This window comes from Oncorhynchus nerka, linkage group LG20 (assembly GCF_034236695.1).
Source record: "Oncorhynchus nerka isolate Pitt River linkage group LG20, Oner_Uvic_2.0, whole genome shotgun sequence".
NCBI lineage: Eukaryota > Metazoa > Chordata > Actinopteri > Salmoniformes > Salmonidae > Oncorhynchus > Oncorhynchus nerka.
Genome location: NC_088415.1, coordinates 62,440,488 through 62,454,150, shown reverse-complemented (window position 1 = coordinate 62,454,150; position 13,663 = coordinate 62,440,488). Strand labels below are relative to the sequence as shown.

At 41.9% G+C, this 13,663-nt stretch overlaps 1 protein-coding gene across 1 annotated transcript in view; it reads right to left on the bottom strand.

Moving 5' to 3' along the window:
- Window positions 1-11,492, bottom strand: part of LOC115102928 (epidermal growth factor receptor-like) — a 52,512-nt gene extending 41,020 nt beyond the window's left edge. The window contains exon 1 of the mRNA XM_029623380.1: window positions 11,229-11,492. Coding sequence (XP_029479240.1) covers window positions 11,229-11,331 — 103 coding nt within the window. The 5' untranslated portion in view covers window positions 11,332-11,492. The remainder of the gene's footprint in view (window positions 1-11,228) is intronic.
- Window positions 11,493-13,663: the final 2,171 nt, after the last annotated feature.

Here is a 13,663-nt window from a genome sequence, read left to right as displayed (position 1 = left end):
AAGCGCACCCATTATTGAAATCAGACAGCCACCTCCCTTGATCCAGCCCCAAGGACGGTTTGGGGAAGCAAAGGCAACTTGTTTTGTTTGTGGAGCTATTGTTCTCTTCCTAATGGGGGAATCCTTTTTGTGCAAGCCATATTCCACAGAAATGTTCTGCTTAAAGACCCAAGGGTAGGCTTGTTACTGAAGTTACCACACCTTGAATGATGAGAAAATGAGAAATTCCAGGCTCTGGTATCTAAATATGATGCAATGTGTTAGGGAGTGTATGAAGATTAAAGAAAAGACTATGATAGGCAACTGAGGGATAGCACGGAAATGTGGCAATATTCCAAACCAAATGTCAAGAATCTGACCCTCTTTTTCTGAAGGTTGTTTGTATATCTTTGGTTTTCAGGTGTTAAAATCATCCTTTTTTTGGTTGATACAGAAGAAAGATTCCAGTCACTGTTTCATCTGTTGAAGAGCCGGGTTTAGTTGAGAGGAGACAAGAGGAGAGAGCGTGTGAGAGAGAGAGGGTGTGAAAGAGTGAAAGTGTGTGTGAGAGAGAGAGAGAGAGAGAGAGAGAGAGAGAGAGAGAAGGACCCACAGGATAGACCTAGGCCACAGTATAAGGGGTCGCAGAACTCAAGTGAGCAATGGGCTGTTTTCCTGGTACACGATACTGCCTGTACCTGTTGAGATGGTAAGATAGCAGCAGGGCCTTTAGCTCGTTTTTCCAGCCTAACTTTCTGCGTCTCTTTCCACTGGAGCCTCTCACACAGCCACAGATGACCCACTGGATCATGGAAAGGCTATAAAAGCACTCCATTACTCTGTTACCATGTACATACAAAGGACTGAAATCACCTCAATTAATAACTACTCGTGCTGGGACAATAAACCAAAAATGATCGACACCGACCATACCGATCACTTATCCCAGGCATTTTGCTGATATCCTTCAATGCGATAAGTAGCCTATACTAGAGAGATGTGAAGATTAAAATGAAATATGTTTTGTAATATGGATGATGATTAATGAGACAATTGATGGCTACAACCATAAAACTAGTAGTAGTAGTTTAAAGGATAATAAAACAATTAATTTGATGCACATTAATGTTATAAACTTATTGTTCCATTTATCGTTATCGCATCAATTCAGACAATTTATCGCGATATGTATTTTTGTCCATATCGCCCAACTCTAGTAACTACATGTAGACAAAGCCCCTTCTCCAAAGCATATCTACACTGAACAAAAATATAAACCAACATGTAAAGTGTTGGTCCCATGTTTTATGAGCTGAAATAAAAGACGCCAGAAATGTTCCATATCCACAAAAAGCTTATTTCTCTCAAATGTCTTTACATCCCTTTTGGTGAGCATTTCTCCTTTGCCAAGATTATCCATCTACCTAACAGGTGTGGCATATCAAGAATCTGATTAAACAACATGATCATTACACAGGTGCACCTTGTGCTGGGGACAATAAAAGGCCACTCTATAATGTGCAGTTTTGTCACACAGCACAATGTCACATATGTCTCAAGTTTTGGCGCTGAGAAATATTTCTGTCTGTAATAAAGCATAAGCTGCCTCCAATGTCATTTTAGAGAATTTGGCAGTACGCCCAACCGGCCTCACAACCGCAGACCATGTGTAACTAAGCCAGCCCACATCTGGTTTCTTCACCTGCGGGATCATCTGAGAACAGCCACCCGGACAGCTGATGATTACTGTGGGTTTGCACAACCAAAGAATTTCTGCACAAACTCAGAAACCATCTCAGGGAAGCCCATCTGCGTGCTTGTTGTCCTCACCAGAATCTTGACTTGACTGCAGTTCGGCGTCGTAACTGACTTCAGGGGGCAAATGCTCACCTTCGATGGCCACTGGTACGCTGGAGAAGTGTGCTCTTCACGGATGAATTCCAGTGTCAACTGTACCGGGCAGATGGCAGACAGTGTGTATGTCGTCGTGTGGGCGAGCGGTTTGCTGATGTCAATGTTGGGAACAGAGTGCCCCATGGTGGTGGGGTTATGGTATGGGCAGGCAGGCATAAGCTACGGACAATGAACTTAATTACATTTTATCAATGGCCATTTGAATTCACAGAGATACCGTGACGAGATCCTAAAACCCATTGTCGTGCCATTCATCCTCAATCATCACTATGTTTCAGCATGATAATGCACGGCCGCGTTTCACATGGATCTGTACACAATTCCTGGAAGCTGAAAATGTCCCAGTTCTTCCATGTGCCTGCATACTCACCAGACATGTCACCCATTGAGCATGTTTGGGATGCTCTGGATCGACGTGGATCGACGTGTATGACAGCGTGTTCCAGTTCCTATCCACCAACTTCGCACAGCCATTGAAGAAGAGTGGGGCAACTTTTCACAGGCCACAATCAACAGCCTGATCAACTCTATGAGAAGGAGATGTGTTACGCTGCATGAGGCAAATTGTGGTCCCAGCAGATGCTGACTGGTTTTCTGATCCACGTCCCTACCTATTTTTTAAAAGGTATCTGTGACCAACAGATGCATATCTGTATTCCCAGTCATGTGAAATCCATAGAATTTATTTCTTGACTGATTTCCTTATAAGAACTGAATAATATATCACTGAAATCACTGCTGACCATCTGGTAGGGGATGGAAAACATTTCTTGACGTTTAAACTGCCATTGTTTTATCGGTTTCCCGTTGAACTATAAGAAAAATACATTAAATTCCATGTGAATTCACAATGCAGCTGTTCTGCTTCCAGCAATGGTTTGGGTCTCACGGTGCGTCCCTTTCAGATGGTTAAGCATTGGACCTGTACTACCATTACTTTAGGCCAACCTCAATTCCACCTGGCAAAGTCTGCATTTCCTTCTCATTGAACTTCTCAAAGTATTGCCATACAGGATTTCATTGTTGTCGCTTGCCTTTCTCTGCCATTTTTCCAACTGTTAATTCTTCGACTCCTTGTAAGTCAACTCCTGGTGTCGACTCCCATTTCTGAGTGTCAAGATTCGATTCCACTAGGTTAAGATTCAGTATTTTTGGAATGGAGATTTATTAGTTGCCGTACATCCAAGAACACAAACCCTCGCACTAGGCCTATCTATTGGCAATCAAAAACTGTATGTCCCAATGGAACGATGTATCTTGCAATTTCTTGGCTTGCAATGTCTCGCAACTTCAGTAAAGCAGAGCCTATGATCAATGAATAGGCTAAGATATTCTACATGCAACAGACCAAAGACTGAACACACTCGCATCATTAGCGAAGAGAAAGAGCAGGGGTGGAATCATTAGTCCAAACAATTGTACAAAAGAACTAAAATTAGTTTCTATTTGACAAATTCAGGTTGGCCCCTCCCCGAGATCACCCGTTCGACCATGAAGGCCTGATTCACGCAGTCTCCTCTGAACACTTGATGTTGAGATGTGTCTGTTACTTGTACTCTGTGAAGCATTTATTTGGGCTGCAATCTGAGGTACAGTTAACTCTAATGAACTTGTCCTCTGGGTCTTCCTTTCCTGTGGCGGTCATCATGAGAGACAGTTTTGTCATAGCGCTTGGTGGTTTTTGCGACTGCACTTGAAGAAAGTTCTTGAAATGTTCCGGATTGATGACCTTCATGTCTTAAAGTAACGATGGACTGTAATTTTTCTTTGCTTATTTGAGCTGTTCTTGCCATAATATGGACTTGGTCTTTTACCAAATGGGCTATCTTCTGTACACCACCCATACCTTGTCACAACACAACTGATTGGCTAAAATGCACTAAGAAGGAAAGAAATTCCACAAATTAACTTTTAACAAGGCACACCCATTAACTGAAATGCATGACTACCTCATTAAGCCGGTTGAGAGAATGTCAAGAATGTACTAAACTGTCATCAAGGCAACGGGTGGCTACTTTGAACAATATAAAATATATTTTGATTTGTTCAACACTTTTTTGGTTACTACATGATTCCATGTGCTTTTTCATAGTTTTGATGTCTTAACTATTATTCTACAATGTAGAAACTAGTATAAATAAAGAAAAACCTTTGAATGAGTAGGTGTGTCCAAACTGTTGACTGGTACTGTACGTCTCCCGTTCGGCATGTCTCTTGTGATGCGGTTCACAGGAGCACTGACGGATGTGTTGACATGACAACTGTGTCAGAGTTTTGAACAACCCTTCCCCCCCTTTTGTTCCATGCCGGCTGAAGAACTAGCTAGCCAGTAACTAGTAACACCAGACACAGATGAAAGGGGAGACATAAGTATCTTTGCCAGAGATGAATAGTGTACATTTTTTATTGAATTTGATGACACCCTACAGTCAAATTTAGGCACCAGTAGAGTAGCCATCTAGCTATATATACAATACCCCTCTGCAAACATGCCTTCTCCGATGTTGGCAGTATTTATTTAAATTAGATAAGAGAATATTGTGTTACCATTGGTGTATTAAAATGAGAGTTAGGGTGATGTCACCCTATCCCCTTAATAATCCCGCCTCCTGAATCCAAGTGTTTGACATGGAGGAGGGTGTATCTCCCTCCAGCTCCCTGACAGGTTAATTGTCAGTTACAGAGGGAACCAGCAACTTTATGATCAAACTTCATCAATGTAGAAGCAACAGTCATTTTTCATCATACTTTGATCTGGTTTCATCTCAATATCAACCAATTTAATGAAAAACATGATTGACTGTTCATGACCTTTAAGGGTCCGAATTTAATTTAAACGTTAGTTCACACCCCTACCATCTGGTATGCCTAACAGCTCTGGACCTGCTTATCGTGACACATATAGTGATATTTCTAACAGCACTTCAAGACCAGATATGGCCTTGAACCACAGCTTGGTGCCCCTGCTCATGTCGGCCATAGATCAGAGTCCTCAGCAGAGGTATCAGTGTTCCTTCCTGGATACCTGCAATCTACAAAGCCACCATTGTCCCTCTGTGAAACTGTACTCGTCTCACCAAATGAAATCTCTCTCTGCCACTCTGAGGTAGAGCAGATTATCAAAGAGAGAAGCAGAGAGGGAGAGTTGGTTTCCCTCCAGGCAGCAGTTAGCTCTCATGGCCATGCTCCAGAAGCCATATACACAACAATGGCTTGAGCAGATGAGAAATCTGGGAAGGTCATCAGAGAGCACACCTGGGTTCAAATAGTATTTGTTTTCTTTCAAGCACTTTAGCTGCACTTGACCGAGCTCGCCCGGCACAATGGAAACAACGGGATTGTCCCAAAAGTGCAAACCCTTTAAATCTGGCACTGATCAAACACTCAAATGGATCAAACACACAAAATATTTGAAAGACAACCAATACTGTTTGAACCCAGGTCTGTCAGAGCGGCTACAATGGCCAGGCAAGCACCTCTTTGATTCTAATGAACAACCAGGCTGTTTCTGTGGTTACTAAAGTGTTGTAATCTATATTTCACTCACAACGATGATATTAAAAGAAAAGGAATGCGTTTTGTGAAATGATGGAAAACAATGGATGATGGCTGGATTCTAAGGATTCTGGTACGGTGCAGTGGCACTGAGATAAGATCATAGAAGGTGTGGAAGAATAGTATAGGAGTTAAGTGGCAAAAAAATAAATAGGCTAGTAGTAAGCACCACGCAATCTATGCTTTATTGACAATATGTCGACCCTTAGGTCTTCCTCAGGTCAGACCGGAACATAATCTTTCACCTGCAGCGCCTGCTGTGCCTTTATGTCATATTTTCTTATACAAGAACAGGGGAGATACATTACAGTCTGACTATACCACTCACACAGATTAATTGAAAGATAGCAGTTTAGTTTGTTGCCCTTCAACTGGATGTATACTTACACATCTCACTTGCACTCACTCACAGCCTAGACCGACAGCCATACAAGAGCTCCAGTCACCTATTAACTGGGAATAGCAGAATATTGCTGAGGGGAACTCTACTACCCTCCATATCTCTTCTCTCTCTGACAGCTTGGGGTGGGGAGGGGCGATGAAATGACACATTGACAATATAGGAGTGTTTAGGACTGCCTGCAATAAGAAAATGTCAACCATCTGAAAATGCCTATGTCTTTCAATGTTTCCTTTCTACCGATCGAAAACTGTAAATGACTGCAAAAATAGTCATCTTAACCAGTATGGAATTCTCCAAATATAGATCCACTGGAAGACACACTGACTGAAATGCATCCGAGCCCGGTAATGTATAATTGCTGAAATGATTGCTTCCGGGTGGATGATGATAATTATATGGGTTCTATTGACGTCCTCTCACAGAAGACGACAGTTTATCATCATTAATACCAATGAAGTGCAGGAAGGAACATCAGAAGATATCTCAGATCATCCAGAAGATATTTTTCACCAAATATTGTATTAGGAAAGACCTTGGCTAGATGCCATGGATGTTGATTAGGGGAAAGGCCACGCCAAAAGTAGCCTGTTTGGCGTGACAAGGACAGCAATAAAGTCGGAAAGACAGTACAAACTTATCTGGAACCAAGCTGGTGCAACTTGCAGGGAGGAAAACTAGAAGATCTCTCTCAACACGAGTTATACCTAAATCCCGCCACAACCACTAAGCGGGTAGCCAGGCCGCTTGGATGTCACAGTAGGACTGACAGAGCTGACAGGCCCTACTTCCTGTGGGAGATGGTTAATCGCTGCTAAGTGCATTATCAAATCTCCAATTCTGCTCAACAAGGACAGAGGGAGCCCAGTAGCCCACTGCCTTGCCTTGATGTCTTCCCCATGCATACAGGATAACAACATCTACTAAATGCATTCACATCCCCAGAGCAAACTCTGGCAGGACTTTCAGTCCTTCTTATTGTCACTTATGCATGAAGAACAGTACTGTGGGGTTGTGTTAGTGGTTTTCTCCCACCCAGTGTTTCCCCTATACCCATTTAGCAGTTGCGGGCCGGCACGTATTTTTGTGTGACAATTTTTGGAGGGGATGGTAAAAAGTTCAGTGTTAACTTAAAACCAGATAAAGTATATAGAAAATATAATGGAGTCATATAAAGTATTTTTATATAAGATCATCTCTAAGATTGCAAAAATATCATGGTACGGGGCCCACATTGGTTTTGTTATAATGTTGAGTCACCTAGATAGCATAAGAACACAGCATTAAGCTATGGCAAGATGTGTAGAATTGCATAAAATTAGCTTTCAAACTGCACATTTTCTCTCAGCCCCATGACAAAATCTGTAGAATTGCAGGAAAATAACTTTAAAACGGTACAATGTTCACAGCAAAAGTTTGTCTCTGTGGCCAAGATAAGAAGAAATATAAATACATACATTGGCCACATCCCATGCTAACTTTGCCACCACTGCTGAAAAAGTTCAACACTGACATTTAGCCCCAGGACAGAAAAATAATAGTCTATCTAGAACTCTAGAGAAATTCTAGGAAAATGCTGACACAGAAGTTTTTCGTTTTGAGTAGGCTGCATTTATTTCTTTTTATGACTTGATGTGGAAGACAAGCCACAACATCATTAACATAATGCGACTTTCTTGGCATCTTCTCTCTCTACTGAGTAACTCATATCACTTCAAAGTGTTAACCTCCAACACACAGTGAACAGCAAACCTGGTTTAAAAAAACAGATGAAGCGATACCTCACGGCACGATGCCTCTCCCCTAAGTGGATGTACTGATAATATGTAGGTTGTGTCTGACGTGTAAAATATATTCAGTTCTGTCCTTGAGCTGTGCTCATCTATTAATGTTCTGTATTATTACACGTTTCATGTTTCGTGTGGACCCCAGGAAGAGTAGCTGCTGCCTATCGCAACATGCTAATGGGGATCCTAACGAAATACCAAATCCCTTTCCGATCCGAACCTCTCAGTTTCTTTTATGAGACATAGCTGTAACATTTAAGATGGCTGTTTTGAAATCAGCCAAAATGAGGAGAATGATGTTAAATGAACAGACTATATCATACGGTAATTTCTCACAATGTTTGGTACTTTCCGAATGCAGCATATGTCAACAATCCTTCCGCCAAAGGACGATTCTATGGATTACATTTTGTGAAAATACCCCAAATCATGGTCAATGTTTGTGTGTCTGGTTTTAGGAGGAATCACTCTATGGCAGGACTTGAAATTCTGCAAAATTCTATGCATCGCCAGCTTTCTAAACTAACGTTCTGTGTACTGAACCTTAAAAAGACTAACTCTCCAGTCAGGCAACTACTGACTCTCTAAAAGCCTTATTTAGGGTCGTTTCACTTCTTCTACAACAGGGTGCCAATGTGCGCTTTCCAGTTTGTTTAGCTGCTCTGAAATATTTAGGAAATCTGTCTTTTGGCTCACAAACACGCCTGACTTGTTATGATTCTGTGAACACCGGCTGGGACTGGGAGAAGAACTTGCTAGAACGGGCTGATAAAACCTGTTGCACTTGTTAACTCTATAGGGACTCAGTAGGGACGACGGTTTGTAGGCACTCTGTAGGGAGCATGGGGTTGTTGGTTCTAGTCAGGGACCACGGTTTGTAGGCACTCTGTAGGGAGCATGGGTTGTTGGTTCTAGTCAGGAACCACGGTTTGTAGGCACTCTGTAGGGAGCATGGGTTGTTGGTTCTAGTCAGGGACCACGGTTTGTAGGCACTCTGTAGGGAGCATGGGTTGTTGGTTCTAGTCAGGAACCACGGTTTGTAGGCACTCTGTAGGGAGCATGGGTTGTTGGTTCTAGTCAGGGACCACGGTTTGTAGGCACTCTGTAGGGAGCATGGGTTGTTGGTTCTAGTCAGGGACCACGGTTTGTAGGCACTCTGTAGGGAGCATGGGTTGTTGGTTCTAGTCAGGGACCACGGTTTGTAGGCACTCTGTAGGGAGCATGGGTTGTTGGTTCTAGTCAGGGACCACGGTTTGTAGGCACTCTGTAGGGAGCATGGGTTGGAAAGCTGTGATTGTTATCTGCTACAGTGGTGTTGGGGGACAGGATAATAAGACTTGATGATGATGGATGAACAATGGATCTAAAGGTTATGAAGGCTTAAAGAGGCTTCCACCTTCTTCCACCTGCCTCTCCTGGGATATATGGAGTCATTCCACCATTCTCTTCTGTTCTAACTGGCTTGATGTGAGTAAACAAACCAGTGTTGTACAAATATAATAGACTTGAATTCTGTATATTAGGACACACTTTTTGGATGATAATGTTTTTGAACATTGAATCTTACTCTTTTATCCAAGCACTGTGATTAGCATGTCTGCGTTATTGATGTTGTTGGTTTTGTCCTCTAGGTTTGAATGCCACTTATTGTAAATCACTCTAAATAATAACATCTGCCAGCTAGCCTACATTACTAAAAATGAAACATAAATGTTTTGAACTCCGTAAAGATTTTTCCCACGACATTGCCACCACAAAAGACTACATTGGCCTTCTTGTCAGCTGAGGGATGACATACAGTTCACTGGGTGCTTGTCCTATCGCCTCCTGGTTTACTCTGCCTCTCAAAGCTTCTGTTTACTTCGTTTATTCATGCTTACTGAGGAGGCAAACTAAATTGGTGTCAGAAGTCGTACATGTTGTAGGGCAGGGTTATTTAACTCTTACCCTACGAGGTCCGGAGCTAAATGATTTTTTACCTGATAATTAATTGCACCTACCTGGTGTCCAAGGTCTAAACCTGATTAGAGGGGGACCATTTTTTTTAAAGCAGTGGAACTGGCTTCGAGGTCCACCTTCAATGAGCCATGCAACTAAACTCATTTGTCTACTTTAGAATCATTACAATTGTACTGTGGTTAAAATACAATCTACAATGGTTGAAGAACACAGACAATTGAAATAGTTAAGAGTAGCAGACATAATAGCTCCACTTGTGTCTAGTTAACAATAACCCTGTACATTCAATACATTAGAACAAGGCCATGAGAAAGACCTTCACTGTTTTCTCTACAGCAAACCTGCTTCATACATCAATTAAACAGATGATTTGTTGATTATACGTCTGGTAACAGAATGATGGTTTGTGCTGTTTGTGCCGTCATTCTGTTGCCAAATTTTGGATCTGCACTGTTTCTTGTACAAATGTCTGTTGTTAAAGGCAGGCCTTGTCTTGTGCATGAGTTGTATGGTTGAACTTTTTTTGTACATACATTTTAAAGTGGAATTGGATTTGTCCTTTACGTACATAAATTATGTATACTGTGCAAAATGATGTTCTACAACTTGTACACTGAGGTTACAAAACAATAGGAACGCCTGCTCTTTCCAAGCCATAGACTGACCAGGTGAAAGCTATGATCCCTTATTGATGTCACTTGTTACATCCACTTCAATCAGTGTCGATGAAGGGGAGGTGACAGGTTAAAGAAGGATTTTTAAGCCTTGAGACAATTGAGACATGGATTGTGTATGGGTGCCATTCAGAGGGTGAATGAAAAAGACAAAATATTTAAGTGCCTTTAAAGGTATGGTAGTAGGGGGCGCCAGGCAGACCACTTTGAGTGTCTCAAGAACTGCAACGCTGCTGGATTTTTTTCATGCTCAACAGTTTCCAGTGCATATCATGAATGGTCCACCAACCAAAGGTCATCCAGCCAACTGTGGGAAGCAATGCAGTTAGTCAACATGGGCCAGCATCCCTGTGGAAAGCTTTCCACACCTTTTAGAGTGTCTATGCCCCCAACGAATTGAGGCTGTTCTGAGGGAAAAGGAAGTGCAACTCAATATTATGAAGGTGTTACTAATGTGTTGTACACTCAGTGTATGTTGCAATTCAAAGTCTGGTACCGTGGAAGCCATTACGAAACAACTCTCCTCCATTCCCGGGCATCATCAATGGAGTGAATATTCTGGTGCGTTGGCTACGGCTGCGTTTCGCATGGAAGGCGTACTGTAGTTCGCGCTGTAGTGGGCTATTGGTCCATTCCTGTGTTACTTGGCACATCAAACTGGACCTACCTTACTATGAAAGTATATCATCGATATATACGAGAATAATACACTGTGAGTTAACTATTTTTCACAAGTGTCCTACATAGTCTCAGACAAGTAATAACCAGGAAGAGTTATTCTCTCCTGGATTCTTTCCCACGCAGGCTGTCTGGAGTTTCTACATCGTTGAGAGTTTGTATGGAGCTCACGGCAGTGAAATACCTAAACGTTCGTTGATAATTTAAAGAAAAGCAATTCGGATACCAAAAAATGTTCCGTAAAATATGCTAACATAAGCACATCAAAGTTCGTTGTCTTACCTTTCTTTTCCGGTAAAGCACACGAGACCAAGGAGACTAAAGAGGTGAAAACTATCCAGATTTGAAACTGTGTAGCCATGGTATTTTTTAAACTCGTCTTCATTCTTCCTCTCCGAATGAAAACTGTGTCAGTCCATACTAATTAGGTCTACAATTCAACTAACTTTACAGTGAAACTGTGAGCTGGCGTCTACTGAAGGACTTTTCCTTTGCTTGTAAGTTTGACAGCTCCTCCTCTCCAGACTGTGTATCTCCACAATAAGAGGCGCTCGAAGGAAAGCAAGAGAAATGGAAGGGATTTCCGACGTCATCCGTAGGGAGGACCATTAGTGTATATTCTCATGTATTCTCTCAGGTAAGCGGGTCACCAGGTTTGACGTTCCAATGGGTCTCTCTCAACATTTTCTGTATGACGCTACACATTCTCATGATGTTATTTACAATTAAGGAAAGAAAAATACAGAAGAAGATTTTCTTTTTGTTGTTGCGAAATGTAACATTTGAGCCCTGAATGCTGATTGGCTGACAGCCGTGTTATGTCAGATCGTATACCACGGTTATGACAAAACATTTATTTCCACTGCTCTAATTACATTGGTAACCAGTTTATAATAGCAATAAGACACCTCAGGGGGTTGTGATATATGGCTAATATACCACGGCTAAGGGCTGTGTCCAGGCACTCGGCATTGCTTTGTGCATAAGAACAGCCCTTAGCCGTGGTATATTGGCCATATACCCCCCTCCCAGACTTTATTAGTTAAACATTCCATGTTGTTCGACTCGAACGAGAATTATCGATCGAGTCCAGCACAGAGAATTATCGCTGGAGTCCAACAAAATGGAATACAACGTTGTGGAGAAAGTTCGGAATGAGACAATTTCATGTGTACAACATCCAAAGACCTGCGTCACTATACTGAGAGCATTGCCGTTTCTAAAACAACTTAGTTGAGTGTTTTGGGTGCCCCTGCAACTGCAGAATGAGCATGGGGAGTATCACAAAAAAAATGTCTTTACAGTACACTTCTATAACATTCCATTTATGTAAAAAAATATATATAAAAATTGTTAAAACAAAAGCAGTGAACTTGTCCGTTAAGTCAGACTATAGAGACGTTATAAACGTGCTTCCAATGTATTTTGAAGAGGGTATTTATAGGCTATAAAAAGTATAGGCTAAAGTATATGCTAAAATCATAGCAACAATATATTGCAATCTTATCACCCTCTCTCTAATGTCATACCTTGGGTCTGGTCTAGAGGCATTTCTCACCTATTTTGTGGACATAAAACAGTCAGAGGTGCTGTAAATAATGATGTAAATAGCCGCAGAGCCAGAGATGTGTGTGTGTGTTATTATTGTTTTGGTCACATCAGTCTGCCCTTAAGCAAGGCAGTTAACCCCCAACAACAGCGCCAATGACATCGATTAAGGCAGCCCCCCGCACCTCTCTGATTCAAATATGTTTGGTTAAATGCGGAAGACACATTTTGGTTGAATGCATTCAGTTGTGCAACTGACTAGGTATCCCCTTTCCCTTTCAGTCTTCATCACATTATGTTGGAGCAGGGGAGAATGACTGCCCCCTCTCATTGAGGATTTCAGTTCAAGGCTAACTGGAGTTCTGCAATCTAAATCAATAATGGTACCAATCCTTGATTCTATTTCACCAGATGTATGTCCTTGAAACCAATTATTTTAGAATCGCACACAGGAGAAGGTATACGGATAATTTAGTGGCTACCGGCAGCCTGCAGTATCCCGGTCTGCCTTCAACTTGAGATTCTCAGTGAGAGGGGGCAGCACTGACCTTGCCTGCAACATCACTTCCTAGAGTAGCTCAAACTGCGCATGCAATGTTTCCAAAAACTCCTCCATGAAGCAAGATGGTGGCACGCTAAAATGAAATCTGTCTCTGTGTTTGCCAAGATGAGTGGAAAATATGTAGACAGAGTGTGTGCATTGTGCAAGTGTGTGCTCTAATTAGTAAGGAACCCCCCACCTGGTTGTCTAGGGCTTAATTGAAAGGGAAAAACCAAAAACATGCAGACACTAGGCCCTCCATGGAATGAGTTTGGCCCTCCGTGGAATGAATGACACTAGGCCCTCCATGGAATGAGTTTGACACACCTGTAAGCAGTCTATGGACAAGGTGTGACAGCAATCCATGCTTTGGTTTAGTTTCCTTGGCACTATTTCCACATGCTAACATTTTAGCATTTGTGCCACAAATCCAGTTCAAGTCATGGGACCGATATTATACTTGCATCATGTTCAAAATATGTAGAAGTGACTTTGTTGGGTTTCACAATCACTTTGAGATACTTTCGGATGATTTGGTCATGTATCGCGAAAAATGCTAATATTGGTCCCATGACTTTAATGGGTTTTGTGCCACACGCTAAACCATAAATGTACCACAATTCATAAA